This window comes from Meles meles, chromosome 1 (assembly GCF_922984935.1).
Source record: "Meles meles chromosome 1, mMelMel3.1 paternal haplotype, whole genome shotgun sequence".
NCBI lineage: Eukaryota > Metazoa > Chordata > Mammalia > Carnivora > Mustelidae > Meles > Meles meles.
The window spans coordinates 214,943,456-214,966,838 of NC_060066.1; the positions used below are offsets into that span (position 1 = coordinate 214,943,456).

Here is a 23,383-nt window from a genome sequence, read left to right on the forward strand (position 1 = left end):
AAGTGCAAAATCACCCAGAGGGCCTTCTGCCGGAGGCGGAGGCGCAGGACCCTGAGCTCTGCCCCGGCCTCATCCCCCTCCCTGCCTCACCTTCCAGGGGTTCCAGGCTCCTCCTGGGTGAGGGGCACCGAAGAGGAAGGGGGAAAGGAAGGAAGGAGGGAGGGCGGGCGAGAGGGCGAGAAGGATGGGGCACCAACAGGACTCCTGTTCAGCCAAGCTGAGAGCCGCATGGGTCCTGGGCTGGGGAGGACGGGGCGCCAGCCGCTCCCCAACCCGGAGTCCCCATGACCTTTCTCTTCCAGGACAAGCCAAGGCCCCACGGAGTGAGCGGCTTCCCTGTGGCCACCCAAGGGCTCAGTGAGGACAGCCCGATGGCTCGGGACTGTTGTCCCCGCTCCATCCCCAACAGGAGGACAGCCCAGGCCAGCAGGGCAAAGGGCCCCTGTTCAGGAGAAACGAGAGGCAGGCCCACGACGGCAACATTGTTCAGATTTTAACTTGTCCACATTCTTTCCCAATCTCAGGTGGGTGCCAGGGAATTAGTCACTGAACCAAAAGAGCCGCTGATACCATCTGGGCGGGCGCAGCAGCCACGAGGCAGGAGGGAGCCGAGGCCTCCAGCAGGCAGGTCCCCAGAGATGCGAGACCCCGACCGGGCTGCAGGCTCCCTCCCTCCCTCCTTCTGCCCTCGGAGAGAGCCTGGCCAAGGCGGCTGGGAGCACACAGCCCTCTGACCCAGGGCACTTCTGACCCGGTATCTGGGGAGCTTCCCCCTCCCAGGGGAGTAGGGGACGGCGGCACCTTGTTGGGTCAGTGGGCAGGTGACAGCTGTCCCTTGGAGTCCTTCTCGGGGTCCTGTCTCCCCAGGAACGCCTCTGACTGCACCCCCAGGTGCTGTGTGGGGCCGACTGTGGGGGGGCCCCCCCGCTGGTCGGATGTGGACGTGCCTGCATGTGGCCCCTTCCCTCCCTCCCTTTGCAATCCTTCCTGGCGGAGATGCAGAGGGCCGTGGGGGACCAGCCCCTCACTGTCCCCCATCTCGCTTCCTGAACCGGCCCAACACAGCCTCATGGAAGGCTGGGGAGCAGCTCGGCCAGACCAGAGGCCGCTGGAAGCTGGGGTGAGACCCCCTTGGCAGCAGGAGGAACCCGGGCAAAACCAGGACTTTTTTGGTTTGTTTTGCTCTCAATCAGGACTCCCAGGAGAGCGGCTAATCAGGACACGCCCGGCCTCAGGCGGCCCACAAGTGCCTACATGTGCTGCAGAGCTCCTGGGCCCGACCCAAGGAGGGCTGCGAGCAAGCCAGCAAGCCGGGCGGGAGTGCAGATGCCGTGGCGGCCTCCCCTCCAGGTCGGGGCAGAGGAGCCGGGCCTGCCTCTGAGGCAGGCAGGCAGGATTGGGCTGGGGGGGGGGGGGTTGCTGGGGCAGGAGGGAGCCTCTCCCAGATCCCCATGTGCTTGCTGGAGGGCCGGTGGCGATGACCTGGGAGCTCCCTCCACCAAGAGGACACAGGCTCCCCAAGGCTCTCTCTGTCCGTTTGCTCCACAAACATGCTTTCTGCTGCTCCGCCGACTCCCTGGGGACACTGTGCAGGGCAGAGAAGGTCAACCGGCCCTCGGGACACATGCAGGGTGTTCAGCTCTGCAGGGACCTAGCCGGGCTCCCACGGTCAGCTCCTCTCAGACCAGGATCCCCGGTGGGCCCATTTCTGCTCAGGCAAGGGCATGCGTAGGTCTGGGGGGCCACGCGCTCGGGGGTGTTCACACGCAGGCTCAAAACTCCAGGCAGGGATGGGGCAAGGGGCTTAGACCCCAGGCCGCCAAGGGAGGGGGCTGCCGGATGGGATGCGGGTGAGTGGAGACCTCCTGCCCCGTGGATGACCTGGGCTGTGTCTGAGCACCTGCTCTCCTCTGGGAAAAGAGCTGGACTGCCGGGGCCTCGGAGTCCCAGACCAGGAGAAGCTTCCCCGAGGACCAGCAGGGAGAGGACGAGGGGAATCCCCCGGGGTGGAGCTATCCCGGCTTCCAGCCCACCCAGCCCGGCCCTGTCGCGCATCTGCAGCCGGGGGTCCTCTCTTCCCTGCAGATCTGCTGCGGGTCTCCCCAGCACCGCCGCAGGGACTAGCTCCGGAGCTGGAGACAGTGACAGGAGAGCGGCTGGCGTTCCCCGGCAGGGACACTCCAGGCCCGTCTCAGCCTTCAGCCCCGTCCCCAGACCCTGCTGCTTTGATCCGTCCCACGGCGGGGTGGGGGGGGGTGGTGGTGGTGGGGGGTGGTGGCAAAGAACAGGGGCCTGGTGGGGGGTCAGAGGCCTGGCCTCCCGTGCACCCCCACCCCCACAGGCGGCAGAGGGTCTGGCCTGCCCACTGGTCCTCCTGCCCGGGGAACTCAGCTCAGCCCGGCCCCACAGCCCCGCCCCACCCGCCAGACATCCCAGCCCCAGCTCCCAGCGCCTTTCGCTGGCCAAGCCAGTGTCGGGGGTCCCTACAGCTGATGAGGAGATGGCGACTGGGTTGGCCATCCCAGAACATGGGCTCTCCTGGCCAACCCACTGCCCGCCTACAGGCCTATCTGTGTGCCCAGGTCCGGGACGAGCGCCGCCCACAAGGACCACATCCTGGGGCAGAGAGACAGAAGGGACTTCCCAGGTCCAGCAGGGCAGAGCAGGGCTCCGAGGTCAGGAGACCTAGGGGCTGAGGTCCCAGCCCCACCTGTGTGACCCAGCCTGGCACTCCGCCTCCCGTCTGTAAAAGTAGGGGTGAAGCCACAGGTCGGTTATGGGGATCAGGAAGATCCAGAAAGGCTATAACCTTCGACTTTCCATCAGGAGGAAGGACCCCTGCCGGGACACTCCCCAGATCTGGGAAGCCCACCGTGCACGATGCACTCCTCTCTCCTCGTCTGCACAAAAGCCCAACGAGGAAAGGGCTGCAGACCCGGCCAGCCCCAGGCCCTCATCCACTGGCTCAGAGGCCAGGGCGGAGTCCACAGATAAGGGGCGAGCAGGAGACCCCCGTGACCCAGAGAGGCTACGTCCCAACGCCCTGTCATGCCTGGCCCCGAGGTCATGCTCAGACACTCTGGGCCGGATGAGACAGAGCCGGGAACTCACGGACAGACCCCAGGGCACACGTGGGCCGCGGCCCACACTCTTCTCCTGGGTGTCCCTGGGGTTGAATGCGGGTCCTGCAGCCCTTCCAGGAGCACCTGGCAGAACTGGCCACAGAGCGTGCAGCCGGCCTGCCTGCCCAGGGGCCGCGCCGCCTCCCTGCACCCGCGCCCTCTCCTTCTCCTCCCCATCCTCAGCAGCCGCTTCTCGAGAACCAGGGCTCCCGCAGCTGCACGGGGCCGCCCCTTCCTGTGAGCACGGCTTGTGAAGTTGCAAACGATTCCTGTGTTACGTGTTCGTTTCTATAAAACTGATAAACCAGCTCAAATGAGGTTTTGGGACGTGGACGGAAAACAAACTGTTTCTGAAACCTCTACCCGGCTTGCTTCCTAGCGTCTGTGGCCCCCTTTGGCGGACTCCGGGAGATCGAGACGGGGAAAGCAAGAGCACAGGCGGGCTGTGGCCATGCAGCGGCCACAACAGGTGTGTTCTCAGGTGTCACACGTGCTCTCTCCGGAGGGGACAGAAAACCTCGTCACCAAAATTTACAACGACTCTTAGTATGTCCCCAAAGGCTCCATTCCAGGCTGACTCACTCACTAGTGGAGGGGCTGGGGGGAAAAGGGAGGTTATCCAGCCTCCTCCCTGCATGGGGCCACACAGGGGCAGGCGGGGACCCTGGGCTCAAACCCCAGTTCAGGAAGCATCCCCTTGTCCCTGCCACAAGGACACACAGATTCCAAAGACAGAGCTCCTGCGCCTTTGGGTCGCCCAGGGGGCTCCCCTTTCCCAGCCTCCTTTGCACACTGCTATCTGGACCACAGGGCTTGTGCTCCTGCTGTTCCCTCCCGGAACACTATCTCCTCCCACCTGTAGAGCCTTCCAAGGCTCACCTCCTTCTGGAGGCTTCCAGGCTCTCCTCCTGCTTGTGTTCTGTGTTCTGGGGCTTTTTCTCCCACTTCCCTGGTAAAGTAACAGAGATCAGGATGCACGCCCTCGTGGGTTCACATCCCTTGGCGTGTCCGCTTTCCCGCCAGCTCTGAGCCTCTAAAAGCTGAAGCTTGACCAGCACCAGGTCAGGGTGTGAACACGCCGTGCGGTCAGCAGCGCAGTCTGTGACCCCCAACCCGAGCTACGGCCAGCCCACCGCCCAGAAGCCTCATGGACCACGTCGAGTCAGGGAGCACGGATGCTGAGCACCACGGGCACGACGTCCTCAGGGGAAGGTAGCTGGAGGAGATGACCGCATCCCAAGAGGCTCAGGAAGAGGAAGCCCATCTCTGGGCTGCACCTGGCGTCCGCGCACGAGTGGACTCGAGCAGTTGGAGCCGGTGCGGGTCGGGTCCGCTGGTCTAAGAGCCTGCGGCAAAGCGCTGCCCGGCTGAGGCAACGGCCCAGGAAGTTCCTCCGGGACACTGAAGCCTGCGCCCTCCCCGTGCAGAGGCTGCGGGGGTGGGCCGGGCTGCAGTCCTGCCCAGGCTCTTCTCCTTTGGGGCTTGGCCGGGCTCACAGGGATCATACAGGGGAACCCCAGCCCGCCAGTGCCGACTGTCAGCGTCCTCCATCCGTCCCCTGAGGCTCACGACAGGGGAGGGAGGACATTTCCGAAGTCCTTCCCCAAGAGGCCCCAATGCCACTCTGAGCAAATTTGCCCCATGACCTTCCCAGATGTGGAAGGCAGCGACACAGCTGGCCTGAGGCATCATGGGTTCCTCTCTCCTCCCTCCCACCCTCCCCACCAGGCCTTGCGGGGAACTGGTGCCAGGCCAGGCCCCAGGCGGCCCTCTGGCTGTGCCCACTGCGCCCCAAGCTCGTGGCACCACAGGCGGCCTGTGCAGCCCTAGGGCCCCGCAAACCCTTCTCCCTGCACAGCCGCAAGGGAACAGCCTGGAGGAACAGCCTTCGTGGCCCCCCGAGGTCAGCTCCCGCGCACCCCACATTCGCTGCGGGCCCAGCACAAGGTCCCACCCCGCAGCCCCGGCAGAGAGCTGCCCTGGATTCCAGCCCTAACCTAACCGCGGTGGGGCTCCCAGCCTCCCGGCCCCTTCCTCGCTCCCTGCGCCGGCTTCTGCCCTCCAGCCTCCAGGCCCTACACGGAGCCCAGCTCCCCGGGCAGCTTCCCGGCTCTGCTGCCCCCCACCCCCCCACCCCCGGCCCCGGGGCTGAAGCTGAGTGCCCGGCGCCCTCTCCCGCTCTGGGCCCAGCCTGGAGCCACACCCCTCGGATCTCAGAGGGCTCTGCCTGCTGTTTGCTCCGACCGCCCTGTCCTCCGGCTCCCCGGAGAGTACGAAGACTTCGCAGAGTGTGAAACTCCGAAGCCCCTGCTCCTCTCCGGCAGCCGTGTCTGGGCTCGGGCGCGCCCCCACCCAGAGGTGAGTGAGTGGCTCGCCGTCCGGGCTTTAGGGGGAGGCAAGCGGCCCACTCGGAGCAGGACGTCCGTCCCCCGGTGCTTCCCACGGCATCTCCCGGCGTCTGTGATTAAACCGGTGGAAATGCCAACAAGACCGAACTCGTGCCGGGGGAGGCGCCCTCTCCTGAAAATATGCACGAACGCTGTCTCCTCACCCAGGGCGGAGGCGAGGCCTTGCCCCATCCTCCGCCAGGCCCATGTGGAACTTTCCACACCTCCTGCCGGAGCACCGAGCCCCAGAGGCGCCCACAGTGGCCGGCGCGTGTCCGCAGGACGTCCCTGCCCGCCTCCCCTGGCACTCAGCCCCGCTGAGACACGGGGGCAGCGGCCTGCAGCGGGGGCCTCGGGCTGCGCCCTGCTGGCCTCCACGGGGCTGCCCGTGACACAGGCAGGCGGCCCACGGACACACAGGCTTTATTTTAACCCCCAGGGCACAGCCCCATCCAGGATGTCCCGGGTCTGCAGCAAAGCTGAGGCGCAGCTCACGGGTACCCCTCGGGCCTGAGCACCACTGGGGACAGTCGGCCTTCCCGTCCCCCTGCCTGGCACCCCAGAGCCTGACCTTACCCAGGCGTCCGCCCTGACATGCTGCGCCCACCTCTCCCTGATCTGTCTGTCTGTCCATCCTGCAGGTGCTCATCAGGCCCCGCCCACACCAGACCTCACCAAGGGGCCCGCTGCTCTCCTCGATGACAAGTGCCTTAAAGGTGACAAGGAGGGGGAGGGAGAGTCACGAGTGTGTCCCCCTCCGGCCGGGACCCAGGATGGAGAAAGCCACGCACTGCCTCAGCGAGGCTTTCGGCCGCTGGCTGGCTCATTGCTTCCCCAAGTCAAGGCTGTGGGGTGGACAGAGGCCGACCCAAGCCCCTCCCACCCGTTCTGCTACCCGACAGCTTCCTGGCAATAGGCAAGGGTAGCCCGTCCCTCCCCCACACATCTCCCAGGGGCCTCCGGGGCGCGGGGAGCCGCCGGCACCTGGCACACATGGCCCACAGCCTCCCGCAGGGGCCGGCAAACCAGCGCGTGCAGGGGCTCAGGGCTTCACACTGGGCTGACGGTCACAGCCGGGCACGGGGCCGGGGGAGATGGGCCGGGCACAGGAAAGCCTCCAGACCGGAGACTGGAGAGCAGTGCCCGCTGCCCGAGGAAGGGCTGAGGGGGACGGTTTGGCCAAGGGACCTTAGGATCCCAAGCCAAAGGCCGTGACGTTGGCCGCGGAGCAGAGCAGGGGGCTGGCTCGGTCCCAGGACACACCGACGGCCTCTCATGAATGGGAGCAGAAAGGAAGGTCAAGAGTAGCTCCAGGTTTTGGCCAAGGCAGGAAGAGTGACTTTTCCACTCGCTGAGACCGGACACATCCCCCTCAGGGCAGGCGAGAGCTCCGGGTGGGCTGCAGAGGGGCAGCCGGTCCTGGAACTGCGGGGACAGACCAAGAGCATGGCTGCGGGGGCCGGAGCCGGGGCGACGGAGTGTCAGTTCTGTGAACCGCCGAGTGGGGGTGATCCCTCTGTGCCCCCGAGGCACGCTCTGGTGTTCCCCTTCTGGAACAGTCCGTCCCTGCCTGGGCCCCGCCCCCCGGCCACTCTGGTTCGGCTCCATCCTGCGACGGGAGCCCCTCCCGCCTGGTCCCCAGAGGCCTGTCCGTGCTGCCCACCCGCGACACCTCCTTTCTGGTCCCCGCGGCACTCTCTCCCGGCTCCAGGCGGCCCCTCTTGTCTCCCGGGAGGACTCCAACTCCTATGTGGGTCCTCTTCCTCCGTTCAGCCCCCACCCAGCCCAGGACTCCCCCGCCGCCCGCCATCTGCACCTGACACCCGCCCCCAGGGTTTGGCCGCCCTCTGCCATGCCAGGCCTGTCAGGCCCTCCCTCCTCCCCAGCTGCTCAGCCGGCACACAGGGCTGTCACAGTCGAGCTCCCTCTTCACCCCAAATCCTCCTCCCACGGCTTCCCAACCAAATTAACAGGTGGCCACGCCCTTCACCCAGCCTCCTGCGTCCAACCTTGGTCGCCTTTGCCCTCCCCACCTGCCCAGCCTCCAGCAGAGCCGTTCCCTGACCCGGGTGCTCGCTCCTCCCTGCTCCCCCCTGGCCCCAGGTGTCAGGGCTGCGGGGCACCGTGCAGCGGCCTCAGCCCTGCCCTCCGGTGGCCGCCCCAAGCACTGCAGCAGGAGCTCCTCTCAACCCCCCCCCCAACCTCCCCCCCCATCTCCTCCCTCCCCCTGCCAGGACCTTGGATACCGGAGGTGCTTAGTACCTATTTCTTGATGCATGGTTGGCGCTTCCCACCGAGGCCCTTCCTGCCCAGAGCCGCGCGGTCTGCAGGAATGGAGAGTGACCGGACCCCCACGGCCCAGGGGACGCTAAGCGCTGGCTCCCGTGCGGCTCCTGGACCGCGAAACCCGGCGTCCTCACGGCACACACCTGCCGGCACCCACCAGACTGGCAGACGGTGGGCGGGGGCAGGTGCCGAAGCCCGCCACCCGGCACCAGCTGCGTCTGCCACCCGGACAGCCCTGGGCCGTCGTCGACACACCGGCGCGGGAAGAGCCAGGGGGTCGGACGGGGACCGGCGTGGGAATAGTGGAACAGCCCAAAGAGCAGCAATGGGATCTTGAGATGCCCAAGAGGGGAAGGTCCGTCCCAGGTGCCTGCTCCGGATTGGTGCAGCTTGGCCACGGGCGAGAAGGGCCACTGGGGGGGGCGGCTGGCGGGTGCAGGGGAGAAGCTGCCGTGCACGGAGCCCCACCCCCGCACACGGAGCCCCACCCCCGGGCCAGCACCCCAGAACGTGGGAGCCACCAAGGCAGAAGTTGTTCAGCCCCGGATGGAGGAGCAGACCCCGAGTACAGTGAAGACCGCAGGGAAGGGGGGTGTCCCAGCGCCCCGAGTGGACCGCAGCCCAGCGCTGGCCAAGCAGGTGCAGTGGACGGCACGGCGGTCACAGTCGAGGAACGGGGCCACCCGGGAAACCGGGCTGGGCGCCGCTCCCCCAAAGGGCCGGGCAGCGGGGACGTGACCCCGCCGGCTCCTCCGAACAGCCCTATCTGTTCGTGTTGGGTTTTTGGCTGGTTTGGGGCAACCCCCCTCCCTCTTTTAGGATGTTTACCTACAGCGGGAAGCTTCTGTCTCCCTCCGGGATAGAAACAGGAAGCAGGCGCTTCTACACGTCGCTGTGCCCGGCCCAGCCCACCTCCCCCGGGGAGCTTCAACGTCCCCCTGCCCGGGGCCCAGACACCCCAGAGCCACTGCTCAGAGGATGTGCGCCGACCGAGATGTCCGTGGTCGACGCAGAACCAACCCTGCTGGTCCCCGGGGCAGGGGCCCCAGCCGCCGGGTGGACGCTGGTGGCCCTCCGCTGCCCACTGCTCCCTCTGTGGTGCCACGGAGAGCCCTGTACCCCCCGCCCCCGCCCCCCGGGAAGGAGGCCACGCAGCAGCCGTGCTCAGCCCTGCCTCATTCGGGAGAAAGGGTTTTGCCCCGTGTGACCAGGCCTCTTGCTGGCCAAGCAGGCTCGCCGGCCTCCAGAGCCCGGGGTCTCCCGGTTGTGACTCCGGTTGTGTGCCTGAGAACCTCAGTGACAGGGACACGGCCTCTCTGGGTTCCCATCCCGCCTGCACGGAGAGTCTGGGGTCCGCGTCTGCCTGCGTGCCGCGGAGCCCAGTGACACATGCGGTGGGGAAATGGTCCGTGACAAGGGGAGGGACAGAAGGGGGGATGGAGAGGAAAGATGTCCCCTGCCAGCCCAGCAGTTGCCCACACTAGTTTCAGACAAAAAGCTCACATTGACGGAGTTTCCAAACCTGAGCGCACGGAGCCAGGGCCGGAGTCAGGCCGTAGAGACACGTCACCCACACCCCTCACCCCTCCTGGGACACACACACACACACTCGTCAGTCTTCCCATGGCCTTGCTGGGGACACACGCCCACAGGCACAAACACATCCACACCCGTCCCAGCACGCAGTGAGCACAACCCACGGGCACACGCGCTCTCACGCACGTGCACACTCACACGCTCTCACATAAGCACCCGCGTGTGCCCACACATGCTGCCGAGAGGACGCGGGTCTCTAGGGGTGGCCGCAAACCCAGGTCCTTGTGGCCCGGGCTCCTCTCCTCTGCCCGTGCAGCTTGGGAGTGCCTGCACTCGGTCCAGCTGTCCGTCCTCTCCCTCTGCCCGCTGCTGGGGCTCCCACAGGGCACGATGCCAGGGGCCCCTGCTCTGCCCGCCTCCCTTGCAGGAAGAGCGGCTCCAGCCTCCCCCTGCTCAATTAGCTGCCTGGTGCTTGGCTGGCCCCGGGGACCCTGCAAGTCTGGAGATGAGCCCAGGTCCCCAGAGCCCAGGCTGTGGAGACCAAGCAAACCTGCCATCCCTTCCTTCCTTCCCCTCTGCCAGGCTACTGCCTCTCTGTGAGATGGCGACAGGACACCCGAGGCCGGCTTGCTGCAAGTCCTTGACCTTGAGCCTAGACTCAAGGAGCAGATTCCCAGGAGAGGATGCTCTTGACCTGGGAGCCGGCGAGGGCAGTCTCACAGCCCAACCCCAGGGGCAAGGGCGACCTCTACGGTCCCCTGTGCTCCTGGCAGCCGGGGACAGGGCAGGGCAGATGGTGGCCCCTGAGCCTGGGACAAAGTCCCCAGCCCAAAGCTGGGGAGCCTCAGAAACCCCCACATCTCAGGGCAGCCACCCAGCGCTGGCCGACAACCGCTGCCCTCCTCTCCTAGCCAGTGGGTGCCCGTCCCAAACCCCACTGGATGCCCCCTGTGCCCGGGACCAGCCCCCCAACCATGCATCCTGCCCAAACCATCCTGCCTGCCCCGGCTTACCCTGGATGGTGGCCCCCAACCGGCCACAGGCGCCCGACCAGGAGACAGTGGAGAGAACAGCCCCCCGCCCGCCTCCCAGCTGGGCCCCCCAGGAGGACGGCGCGGGTCGGCCCCTACCGTGGTGAAGTTCTGCACGGGGTCACGGACGTACAGCATGGTGGGTGTGCGGGGGCCTGCACACGCCGGGCAGCTGGCGTGCCGCGGGGCGAGGCATGGGTCTGCGTGGCCGGGGGCCGGGGCGGGGGTGCCCACTGCGGGGCGGGCTGCGGCCAGGTGGGGAGGCGCGGCGGCTAGCGGGGAGGGAACTCGGGATGCTCCGGCACAGGCGGGCTGTCGCGGGCACTTCCCTTCTCCCGCAGCTCGGGCAGCGCATCTAACAACAGAACCGGCGCCGCCCCTTTGTCCCTCCTGCCTGTTCATCACCGGCCGGGCAGGCCCCGGCTTGCCCGCCGATGTGTCGGACCGCACCACGGGGCCGCGCGGGGAGGGCCGGTGCTCGGGGCCAGCGCCTGCCCGCCGTCCGGCCACAACCGGCTGCCCCCAGAGACACCGCCCTTGGGAGGCTTGGGGGGCCGTGGACCTCCGACCCTGAGCACCAGGGGGCCGGCCCGGGGCCCCTGAGACCTCCGTAGGTGAGGCCGGGCCACCCCCAAGGGAAGACGTGGTGCCGTGGCCCCAGAGCCCTGGGCAGAACACATCTCGCTCCTGCGCAGGGAGCACGGTGGTTCCCTGGGGACACCCCGACGCCGGACGGAGAGGAGAAGCACCCCGGAGATGCGTTCCTGGTCCGCCCGCTGGGAGCCTTGCTCCTGGAATGAGCCACTGAGGCATGGCCCAAAGCCGTGGACTAAGCGGGGGACACGGGGTCCTCGTGCTCTGGTCCCTGACGCTGGCCGTGTCCCCACGGGGGCCGAGCCCCTGCAAACAGCGATGTGGGCCCTGCCCGCCACAGTGAGCTGACCCCGAGACCCTCGCCGCCTCCGGGTCTGGGTCTGCAACCCCGTGGCCCACCTGGCGGGCAGGTGGCCGCGGTCACCATGATGCCCTTCCTCGGGGCCGGAATCCTTGCCGGAAGCAGGCAGGGTGTCAGTCACACACGGATAAATCACGCATGTGACCCTGGACATGCCAGGCTCAAGTTCCAAGGCCCCAACAAGAGCTTACAGACCCACGAGGTGCTGGACGGCCAGCCCGTTCTCACCACCTCCCCAGCCACCTCCCGGCTGCTGGGGGCCTGGGAGCCCCGGGCTCGGGGCACAGGGCTGCTCTAGCCGAGGCCCGGCAGGGCATTCGCTGACCAGCCCAGACCCCCAGAGAGGGAGAGCTGGAGGCAGAGACACAGCCCACTCCTGTGACCCGGTGACTGTCCGCTCCCAGCGCACCAGGGGCCCCCATGCATCATGAGACCACGAGGAGGTGGTCTACAGAGGGATCCAGTTGGAAGCTCTGGCTGCAGGCAGCGGCGGGGAGCCTCCTTCGCCCGAATGCTTGAAGACGGGAAGGCCTGGGGTAGGGAGCCCCATCGCCACCCCCGACCCGGTCCTGCCCCTCGGTGTCCTCACGCTTTTGGAGGAGGCTGAAGTGGAGGTGCCTCGTGGGCTGGGCAGGTGGGGGGATGGAGGACACAGAGCCAGACAGCCGCAGGAGGGCTCGACCCCCACTCCCACAGGGCGCTGCGTGAAGTTGGGCCCCTCCCCAGCCTCTCACGAGGGGTGTCCCCGCTGGTCAGGGCGGCATCTCCCCCTGGGGCTGGGGGAGCGCGGCTGTCTTCCGGGTTGGCTGAAAGCAGGGAGCAAAGGAGAGAAGAGCTGAAGGGGAGAGACCCCAGGAGTCTGGCACTCAGGAACCCTGTGTGGGGCCTGCACCCCAAGGTGACCCCGAGATCTGCACTCCGGCCCATGTCCTGCACCCCCCTCCCCGGGCGGTGCTGTGAATGCGGTGACAGCCGTTGGGATTAGGTTACAAACCAGTCAACTCCGAGTCGATCAGCAGGAAGATTATACAGGTGGGCCAGGCCTAATCAGGGAAGCCCTTGGAGGAGGTCAGGGCAACAACTTCCCGCGGGCCTCAGGGAGCACGCGGCCAGGTGGTAGAGGCACCCCAGGGCAGCAGACGGCAGGCGAGCTCTACGAGCTGAGAACGGCGACCCTCAGCCAACAGCCAGCAAGGAAGTCGCGACCCGGGCTTGACAGCCGCAAGGAACTGAATTTTGCCAATAAGCAGAGTCTGGAAGAGGCCCTGTGCCAGACGACACAGCAGCCTGGGAGACCCTGAGCAGGGACCCCGGGGAAACAGGCTGGACTCCTGACCCATGGAGACCCGGGGGCCATGGTGCTCTTGGAAGCCACCAAGTGGGTGGTGAGACCTTGGGCAAAGGAAGCCAGGGCTCTGGAGGGGCTCAGGCCACAGGGAGGGCCCGGGGACACAAGCTGGGCCCAGGGAGGCTGGCCGCCCAGAGGGAGGACGTCACGTCAGAAAGGCATCTTCCCTTGAGCCCTGGTGGGAGCACGGAACCCAGAGGACAGAGGGGCCACGGCCCACCTGCACTGCGGGGCACCACAGAGGAGGCTCGGGCACCCCCCACAGCGAGCCCGGGCCAGGCTGCGGCCCCGGATGGACTGAGAGCAGGTGTCCACGTGGCCGAGCCCCAGTGTCTGCCCGAGCAGCACCTGCTTCGTGTGCATTTGTCCTAAGTCCTAGCTATCCAGGGCACAGGGACCGGGAGCCAGGGACTCTGTCCCGAGAACTGGCCCCTCCTCACTCGGTTGTCAGCTGCTTCCTCCAGGCGGCCTCCCAGGTGGCCCCACAGCTCTCCTGATTCTAACTCACTAGAGATCACACACCCGGCCCGGCCCGCAGGACTCAAGGCGGCGGGAGATGCCGTGGGGTGCATCTTCCTCCTCCCGCGGCACAGGACTCAACAGAAGGGCCCCAGGGATGCGCCTGCTCAGAGCCAAACTCCTCACACGCCATCCTGACCACCCACAGGCTCAGCACACACTCCCCCACCCCCGCACAGGGGAGGTCACAGGGCTGACACCCCAGACCCAGTGCTGGCCAGGGCTTGGCTCTGTGCCCCCTAGAGGCACTCCCACCACGGCCTGTAGAAGGACGAGAGCTTGGGGCTCACCGGGAGGGCAGGCAGGCTGGGGGTCCTGGAGCTGACCGTGGGAGCTGAGCCCCCTCCCCGACCTTGAGCTCTACCCCAACACCTTCTTTGGGGCTGCAGAGCCTCCCTGAGGAGGGGGCATCCTTTCCCTCCCCCCTGCACGCCTATCCCCTTCTGAGGCCCAGCCGTTTCCGGAGAACCTACTCCTGGGTCCACACTGAGCTGTGCCCTCCGTTCTCCCGCCCCTGGGCAGAAGTGACCCCTCCCCAGGCCAGAACGGTCTGCCCTGGGTGACCACGGGGGGCTCGAGCCCGGGCGTCTGCCTGGCTGTGCAGCTCTCTGTGGGCACCCGAGCCCTGGGCAGGTGGTGGTGGGCCCTAGCCTGGACCGGCTGTGCCTCACTGCCCCTCCGGCCGCAGCCCGCCCCGCCCCGCCCCTCATGGACCACCTGCCCACGCCAGCTGTCACCACTGGAAGGGCGCTGGGAGAGGCGGGAAGCAGCTCGGGGAGGGTGTGCGGGGGCAGGGAGCCCCACAGACTCTGCGGGAAGCTGGAAGGAGCAAGGAGCGGGTGGAGGGAAGCGGCCAGGCTCAGCGGGGCACCCGCCATCTCCCTTTCATGCCTGTCAGAGCTGGGAGGGGGCCCCTCCCCCAAGAGCCTGGCCCTTGTTTTGTCCCCAGCTCAGAGGGGACCCACAGGCCCTTGGCCCACACCCAGCCACAGCAGAGTCGGGGAGGGGGTCAGGATTCCTGCTCTGGACACCAGGAGGACCCGCGGGGGGGAGCCCTCATCCTGTCTGGGCCCCCGCCCTGGGACGGTGGGGGGCTTCCAGGCCCAGTGCAGACCCCACGAGACTGCCCTCCTCACGGCGTCAGCCCAGCCTCCTCCTGAGCCCCCGGGGATGCTGGGCACCCAACAGGCTTCTCTCCCCTCGCAGGAGATGCAAGGGACTGGCGAGCTGCCAGCACCGGCCCGTGAGCCACGTGGGGTCGGCGGCCATGGCCACTGCCCGGGGCAAGGGCTCTTCCTCCAGGGACCCCACGGTGGGCAGGTGGCCACAGAGGCCCTGGGGTGTCAGGGCCTTCCCGGGCACAGCTGCTCCCAGGCCCCTGATCCCTCTTCAACAGGGAGCCTCGCCCTGCCTCCCCCGCCTCGCCCTGCACACCATCTAGCCTTAGCACACACTCCCGTGGGCCACCCCTGTCCTCGCCATGCTGACGACGTAGATGCTCTCACCAGCTCAAGGTACGGACGAGGAAACTGAGGCCCGGGGAGTTAAGTAACTACCTCCCATGCCTCACCTGTCAAAAAAGTGGTAGGGATGCGATGGGTCAGAGTGCCCCATGCCCACGAAGGCCTCCTTCTATGCCCTCAGCTGTACGGGGAGCTGGGACCCTGGTGGCCATGACCTCAGGGAGCGCACCCTCCCCCCAAGAATCTGTGCACCGGGACCCCTCCAAGGCCTGCTCAGGGGCCAGCTGGCCTCCTGGGGCCCTGTCCTCTTTACTGCCCGACTCCGTGTGGCAGGGGGTGGTCCGGGGACAACGACCAGTCCTTCCCACAGGGCTGGGGGAGCCCGTGCTGGGCCCCACACACGCGGACGTCTCCGCTTCCACAAGCAAGGACTCAGAGTCGGGGGGAGGGGACCTGATCCCAGGACAGATGGGCCCTTCAGGCAGACCGTCACCGGCGATGCCACTGGCCATGGAAGCAGTGGAGCGGATCATCCCGTGGCCTGCAGTGGCCTCTCTTCTGGCCGCCGTCTGACTGTGGGAAGCCGCCCATCCCACGGGAAGGAATCTGCCCGATCGCCGCCGCGCCGACGAGTGGAGGAGACCCGAGGTCCGGAGAGTGGGACGTGCCAGCCCGGAGGGCCGATGCTGCGTCCTGCTGCTGGACCAGTGGCATGCCTGGGGGGCCAGGTCCCCCGCGACAGAGGGCACGGCCGGCCCACGGTGTACGCACCAGCCTTCACACCCAGCCCGTGGGCTGAGGCATGGCCACGGGGCTGGCCGGTCCTGGGGATACAGGACTCCACCACCGCTTTCTTGCCCCTGCCTGGCCTGGCCTCAGGACCTGACTTCTTGTCCAAGGTCACCAGCCTGGGGTGGGGCTGCTCCCCGTCCTAACCCTAACCAACCAGGCAGCTGGGTGGGGAGGGAGCTGTGTCCTCCGGCTCCTGGGCAGGACCAACAGCCCCGCCCACACCTGGCTGCTGGCCCCTGGGCACATGGAGGCCCTTGGGTGGGACCGTCTGGCAGGGGGCGGCCCAGCGGCCTCCACCTGTGTGTCTGGGCTGCGCTGGGGCCTGGCGAGGGTAAAGGGCAGGCAGGTTGTCTGCTCGGTCACTGGGCTCCGACCGGTCACAGCGCCCACGGGCAAGCAGGGGACCGCGGGAGGTCGACCAGGTGGCCCCAGGGAACCCCCAGCCCTGTGAAGGGAGCGTAGCCCACAGTTCGTCCCTGAGTGACTTTTCCGAGAAGGCGGGTCCCCACCTGACAGACTCGGCCCTCTTGCTGTTCGCAGAGGTGGGAGGCCACACCCTCGCTCCCCCACGGCCGCGGAGAGGCCGGCCCCCCGTCCCTAGCCCAGACACGCTTGGCATCCCACATCCTCCCGGGCGGATGTGGGGGAGCGCCTCCCACCCGGGGGGCACCCAGGGCTGCCCCCTCCGCCTACCAGAGCGCAGAAGCCCCTCTGGACACCGGGGCCGTGGGGTGTCCGGGGCCCTCTGCCCTCCAGGGGTGAGCGGGGCAACTGGGGGGCGCGGCTCCCCACGCTCAGGAGACCACACTCGGGTCCGCTCTCCCTAGAGCTCCTGCCCCTCCACAGAGTGGACTGTGTGAGTGCCTGGCCGTCGGCTTCCGACCAGGCGGCGGCCACTTAACAGACACCATGTGGAATGACTGCGTGGCCGGCGGCCAGTTGGAGGGAGAGTCCGGCCCCCCAGCCACGCAGCCCCCTTGCAGAAAGCCCCGAGGGACCTGGACCACGGGCCATCAAGTGAGGCTGCTCTCCCTGCCCACGCCCCGAAGCCACGCGTAGGCTTGAAGTTCACCGATAAAGGGTGAGTCCCCCAAGCCGCAGGCCCTCCTCCCTGCCCCCGCATAAAGGCAGAACCCCCTATCTGCGCTCTGTCTCCCTCCCTGCCACTGGCTGCGTGCCCCGGGGCCCGCCACGTGCCCTCCAGCCCTGAGGGTGATGAAGCCTCTTTCCAAGGCGCTGCCGTGCGTCCCGCCATCACCAGAAGCTCAAGGGTCGGTCCAGCCGCGGCGCCGGCTCCATCAGGATCTGTCTGAGCAGCTCGCGCCCCAGATGCCGCCAGCCGGCAGTGAATCACTGACACACTGGGGAGGACGCTCAGGTCCAGGAGGGGACCCGGGAGGGGAGAGGTCCGGACCCTTGGCCCCTGGGGAGCACCGGGGACGGGGCAGCCGGGCCCACTGAGCCCCACCCTTCCCAGGCTTCTGCCTCAGCTTCCCCCACTGTGCAACGGGAATCACCAAAGGGGAGGCCGTCAGCTGCTCCCACCGCGATGGTCTGAGCGAGGCAGGAGGCCCGGCCGGGCAGTCAGATTTCTCAGACCCAGTGTGAAGGGTTCTTGGGGGAAGCCGGGGATCCTGGAGCTCCCTGCCCACCACACCCCACCCCCGGCAGCCGTGGCCCAGGTCCCATGGGGGCAGCCTAGTGTCCTCGACGGACACAACTAAGGACACGGTGGACCCTCCTGCCCCCACCACTGCCTGCCCCTGGCTCATTCACATGCCTGGAGCTCCCACGGCCCCTGATGGTTGCCAATGGCTCGGGGTTCCTCAGAGGGGACGAGGGGCTCCAACTGGCTGAGGGAGGGCCCGGCCCTCCCAGCCGCCAGGGTTCCCAGCACTGCTCTGGCTCCTGGCCTGGTCCCTGAGAGGGACACGCTGGGCGCAGCACAGCCACCTCCCAGGGACACCAGGCAGCCTGGGGTCTAGCAGGGGCTGTCCCAAGGAGGCAGCGGCGGGGGGGATGCCGGGGACGGCAGGCGGCACTAGGCCTCCCTGGGCCCAGTGGTCCTCACACCTGCTTTTATGCTCCACCCGCGGAGACCTCCTGACGCACAGGGCCTAGGACGGCGGTGCACCCGGCTCACACAGCCCTGCCTGCTCGCCAAGACGAACAATGCGGCGGTAGGACCTGGACATGGCAACAGGTGTCGGGGCCTCGGTGGTCCCTGCACGCTCCACCCGGTCCCTCCTCTTGATACAGCAGCTCAGTCTTCCTTTGGGGCCCTCCTCCCGCTCCACTCCCTCCCATCCTGCCCCTGTCCCACGGGACCCAGGCTCATCAGAGGCACAAGGATGGCTCAGATGTGGACCCCAAACCATGTTCAGACTGCTGACCATCTTGGCCAACCAGCAAAGAGGAGTCCTCCCTGCAAGGAGGGTGATGCCGGTGGGGCCTGGTGCCCTTCCACAGAGACTACAGGCTGCCTACGCACAAAGCCACTGTGGAGGAAGCAGGGCAAGAGACAGAGGCAGCGGTTGGATCACCTGGATCCAGCCACACCCGAATCCATTCCTACACTTGGATCCAGCCACACCTGAATGCATTCCTACACCTGGATCCAGCCACACCTGAATCCATTCCTACCCTTGCACTAATGGTTTTAGGAGCTGGTACATTTCCTACTTTGCCACTGAAACGTCCTGAAACCCCGAGTGCCTGTTTCCCAACTCTGCAGTCTCCAGGTCAGGACCGTGCTTACTGCCGCAGACAGCAACCCCACTCACCATGACAGGCGTGGTCATGCCCTGCAGGTGGAAGACGTCCATGCCAGCCTCTGGGCCGCCCACCACCTCGTTGTTTCCTTGGCTGGACTGGGGAAGGTCAAAGTAGGTGCTGTCTGGTTCCCTAGGAAGTCGGGAACAGAGCCATCAGCCCCAGACCACCCAGGCCGGGCGCTCGAGGCTGGCCCTCGGCTCCTGGGGACCCTGCCCTTCGGCCCACCGTCTGTCTCCTCTGCCGCCTCTCCAGAGCTAGGCCAGCAGGGAAGGGCAGCCCCACTGGAGCTCTGTCCCCTGGACCTCTCCTGGCCCAGACTCTGTACCCTGCATCCCCCCGAGAAAGCCTAGGCCAGAGCCCCACCTCCCCCTCGGCCAGCCGGAGGCCAGCCCGGCGGCTGGAGGCAGTACTCACAGGGAGCTCCAGAGATGCTCGAACGTGGCCCCCTCGTCTGTGGAGGTCGGCTGGGACATCTTCTCTGCACCCAGCCCGGAGGGCGACTCGCTCTGTGAGGAGGGAAGGAGGGCCCTGGGTGATGTGGGAAGGCCGGCCATGCCCTCCTCCAGCATCCCGGGGGCTGGGCAGGGCGGACACCCCTTTATACCCCCACTTCATCCTCCCCTTTCGCGGGCAGGACCCCACCTTGCAGAGGGACAGGTCTGGCTCCAGACCCAGGTCGGGAGGATGTCCTGGGCAGCAAGGGCGTCTCAGAGCCGCCACCTTTGGGGGGTTAAAACAGCACCCCCTTGCTGCAGGGCCCTTTGGGAGCTCGAATTGTTAGTCCGTGCTCTGCCGGGAGCACAGAAACACGGGGACGGGTGTGGCCGCTCTCACTACGGACTGTGTCTCTAGGTTTGGTCTTCAGGCCTAGGCCAGGCCTGGGGGCTCCGGATGCCCCAGGACATGAGGACAGCTCAGATCCTGGGTCACCCCCTTCTTGGGAAGGACACAGGCAGGGCAGGCCCAGGGGCTGGAGCCGACCCCGGGGCGAGGCTGGCTGTGCCCCACGGCTGTAGGAGTCAGCCAGCCGCCCTGCTCTTAGACAGGCTCTCCCCTGCAGCTGAACACCACAGCAGCTCGGACCCCACGAGGGACCCCCAGGCCAAGGCTCTGACGCTGTCACGGGAGTAGGATCGCTGTACTGTGGGCCCCTGTCACGAATGTCCAGGGACTGGGGTACCCAGACAGGCCTTTGTCCCAGGGTTTCCTCTCCCAAGAGTGTCCACACGTAGCTCCCAGCCCGCAGCGGGCTGCCATCCCAGGACCGGGCCAGGCCCCGCTGGGGCCCCCTGTCCCCCCATGGTGGGAAGGGGCAGGGAAACCAGAGCCCGCCCTGCCCACTGCCCCTCCCAGGCCAATGTGGTGTCTCCCCTGAGCCAGCCTCTGGGTCCTTGGCAAAGGGCCGTGGGAATCAGCTTGGCCGCCATCTGCCTGGCAGTGTCCCAGCCGGCAAGCCCAGACCTGCCCCCAGCCGCTGGGGGAGGAGGGGCGCACCCACTGTATGTCCCTCCGTCCCCAGGTGGGCGGCTGCTGGTGGAGGTCTGTGGCCCTCTCTCAGGGCCGCCACGTGCCAGGCCACTGGTCTCAGGAGCAGTGGAACAAGCCAGGAGTGCGGCCTCAGGGGCTAGGCTGGCACTGGCAACAGGAGGGCTAAGGTGGGCCGGGCAAGGATGGCCTGGGCCTGGCAGCTCAGAGAGCACTGGCCCCAAACCAGCTGTCCTGCAGGCTCAGAGAGGTTACGTGCCCGGCAGAGGTCACACAGCACTGCCGCGTGCAGGGGAGCGACCGAGGGTGTTTCCTCAGAATTCAGAATAGTCACCCCGCCCGGTCGCTGTACACACACCTTTAACCCACGATATTCCCACCGGGGTTTTTTGTACTTTGTTTGAGAGAGAGAAAGTGTGTACGTGTGTAGGCAGACTCCGCGCCGAGCCCGACCTCACGACCCCGAGATCATGACCTGCGCTGAAACCAGGAGTCCAGCTCTCAACCGACTGAGCCCCCCAGGCGCCCTGGCCCCCACGGGCTTTCACAGGGCTGGGCACGCTGGCTGGCATGCCTCCCGTTCCGGGGCGCTCACTCCCGCCCTGGCCGAGCTGTCCACAGCACAGTGGAGCCCAGTGCTGGGCGTGGCGCTGGTCACCCGGTGAGTCGGGTGGTGGCCGTGGTAGGCGGCGTAACACCAGCTGCCTTGGCAGAAACCTGCCCCTGCTGCTGCTGTGGCGGCCCCTTCCCGGGCGAGCAGGGATTGTCCCTGGAGTGGCCTCTGGGGGTGGGGCGCGCCGACAGGAGGCCATTTGGGCCCCCCTTCCTCAGTTTGCTGATGGACCATCCAAGCCCAGAGACGGAAATCACCTGGCTGATGTCACACAGCAGACGGTCCGCAAGACGTCGTAAATCTAACCGCGGTTGAAAGACGCCAACAGCCTGCACCAGCCCTGACGAACAGACAGACGCGGTCCGTCGGCACAACGGGGCGTCCCTTAGCACGGGAGGGAACGAAGCGTGGCGCCTCGTGGCAGCTTGCGTGAGCCTTGAGGACACGCTACTGACCGAGGGAACCGGGTGTCAGGGTCCACGCAGGACGCTCCCACGCAGACAAGCCCGCAGGCCCCAAGGGCAGATCGCCGGTACCGGGGCCGGGTGGCGGGGACAGGGACGGGGTTTCCTTCGGGAGTGGTGGAATGTTCTGGGGCCGGATGGAGGCGGATGTTGCGCAGATTGTAACCACGAAACGTCACTGTGTGGTTCACCTTTCAAAGGGTTAGTTTTTTTTGTTTGTTTGTTTTTATTTATTTATTTCACAGAGACAGATCACAAGTAGGCAGAGAGGCAGGCAGAGAGAGAAGAGGAAGCAGGCTCCCTGCAGAGCAGAGAGCCCGATGCGGGGCTCGATCCCAGGACCCTGAGATCATGACCCGAGCCGAAGGCAGCGGCTTAATCCACTGAGCCACCCAGGCGCCCCTCAAAGGGTTAGTTTTATGTTCCGTGAATTTCACCTTGATTTAAGAAAAAAATGAATCAAAAAACCGAAGAGGTTAGGGTAGCGTGTGGGGAGCCGCGGAGCCCGGGCTGGGCACTTAGCCCACCGGCCGCACAGAAGGGAAAACTCCTGTGTCCCGGAGCCCAGCGTCCCGGAGCCGGCACAGGGAAAGGGGACACACTCCGCCTGGAGCCCCTGCGCCTCCCTCCCAAGGGAACAGCCAGGGAGGTGGGACCCCAGAGTCCCCCACCCCCACCGCCAGGGGACGCAGCTGGCACGTCTGCCCTCAGCGCACCCTGTTTCGCCCCGAGCTATACCCGGTCAGGCCGACTCTGACCGAGGGGGAGGGGGCAGGGCAGATGGAACCCGTCCGAGCCGAGGGAGCTGGTCCGGCCACACTGGACGGCAGTTGGAAACCAAGTGACCCCCTAGTCCCTGGGGCCCCCGTGAGGGCTGGAGAGGCATTCCAAGAACTCCCCAGACTTCTCTGCTCGGCAGACCCCAGGTCCACTGCTCCCCCATCACCCCGCCTAGGCCAGGCCCTCCCTAGGTCCAGCCCGGCCCCTGCAGTGCCCCACCCCAGTCCCCTCCCTGTCTAACCCCTCGCCCCAGTGGGCTGTCCCTCGAGCGTAGGCAGAAGGCCCCAGTGTCTCGCTGTGGCCAACGGCCCTGACTGCAGGGCCCACCCCCACGCCCCTCGTCCCCCACAGGCCTCCGCACGACTGTCCTGGACGGGGGCAGTGCCCAGCACCTGGGGCTCAGGCCAGAGGCCACCGTCTCCAAGAGGCCATCCCGGCACCCGGTCGAACCAGCGCCACGAGCCTGTGTTGCCTGCGTCCTCTGTCTGTCTGCGAGCAGGTCCCACCTGAAGGACCTGTGGCCTGTGTTTACCTGTTCACGGCCCGCTGGCCCCTGGCCCAGGGTGGGCTCCAGCCATACGCAGCCAGCGTGTCCCCGTGCGGGGCCGCGTCCCTGTCACCCCGCGTGTCCTGCTGCACCCGCCATGCTCCCCCCCGAACCCCGCGGAAGGCGTCCTGTCCTGCCCATTGGGCTTCCCCACTCAGCCACGGGCACAGGCCTGGAGGGGACGTCCCTGCTTCAGAGGCGCCGCCGTGATGCACATTCCCAGGGCGCCGGGTGGGCGGTGGGCGGAGCACTGGGTTCTTGGTTTTGGCTCAGGGTACGATCTGGGGGGGTCGTGGGATCAAGCTGAGCGCAGAGCCTGCTTGGGATTCTCTCTCCCCTTCCCTCTGCCCCGTGTGCGCCCTCTCTCATTCTCTCTCTCTCTCTCTTTCTCTCTCTCTCTCTCTCTTTCTCTCTCTCTCTCTTTCTCTCTCTCATTCTCTCTCTCTCTCTCTCTCTCTCTCTCTCTCTCGGATAAATAAATGAATCTTAAAAGGTAAACACCCCGGGGCACCCCTCCCAAGGCTCCCGCCCAGGAGCTCAGGAATCTGCATGTTTAACCGCACCAGGGGGTTCACCGGGACTCGGGGACTCGGACAGACGCTGGGGGAAAGGGCCTTGCGCAGCCCAGTCCCGCTCCATAGGGCCCTTCCCTGTCCACCTGCAGGGAGGCCGCACCTCCACTGGTGACTTCGCTCAGGATCTTCATTTTGGCAAAACGAGGGTCCGGAGACTTGCGCTGCCCTGTTCACAGGATGCCACGGGGCCCGAGACCGGCAGCTACGGCCCCCATGACTCCCAGTCTCGCTGGGACCCCCCCCCCCAGCCGGCTGCACGGAACCCAGCCCCCGCGTCCATGAGTCAAGGGAGCTGCAGACCCCGTCCGTGGGCCCCAGGAGCTCCTGCCGGCCACGGAGAAGAGCAACGCTGACGTCGGGGCGAGGACTGGGGCCCCTCACTGGGCACTGGCCCTGGACCCGGGGGGCCCCCCTCCGTCCTCAGGGCAGGGGCAGGGGCAGGGGCAGGGTCATCCCTGGACCCGCTGCAGCGTTTCATCTGAGGACGGCAGCGGTGAGACCCAGGACAGCCCCTCGTCAGAAACACCGATGGCCCCAGTGACCGCATTTTGAATTTGGAAACCCGGCTCCCAGGCCCAAGGACAGTCGGCAAACGCGCCCACCACCTTAAGGATCACGTGTTCGTGGGGGGAGGACGGGCCCCCGAGGAACGTCTGTGAGGCCGTGACTGAGGTCCAAGTGTGGACACGGCCCCGACCGCCGCGG

At 67.0% G+C, this 23,383-nt stretch overlaps 1 protein-coding gene across 1 annotated transcript in view; it reads right to left on the reverse strand.

Moving 5' to 3' along the window:
- Positions 1-20,652, reverse strand: part of TP73 (tumor protein p73) — a 43,729-nt gene extending 23,077 nt beyond the window's left edge. Inside the window, exons 1-3 of the mRNA XM_046028105.1 lie at positions 20,570-20,652; positions 18,629-18,720; positions 18,223-18,343 (exon numbers count right to left, since the gene is read on the reverse strand). Coding sequence (XP_045884061.1) covers positions 18,223-18,343; positions 18,629-18,687 — 180 coding nt within the window. The 5' untranslated portion in view covers positions 18,688-18,720; positions 20,570-20,652. The remainder of the gene's footprint in view (positions 1-18,222; positions 18,344-18,628; positions 18,721-20,569) is intronic.
- Positions 20,653-23,383: the final 2,731 nt, after the last annotated feature.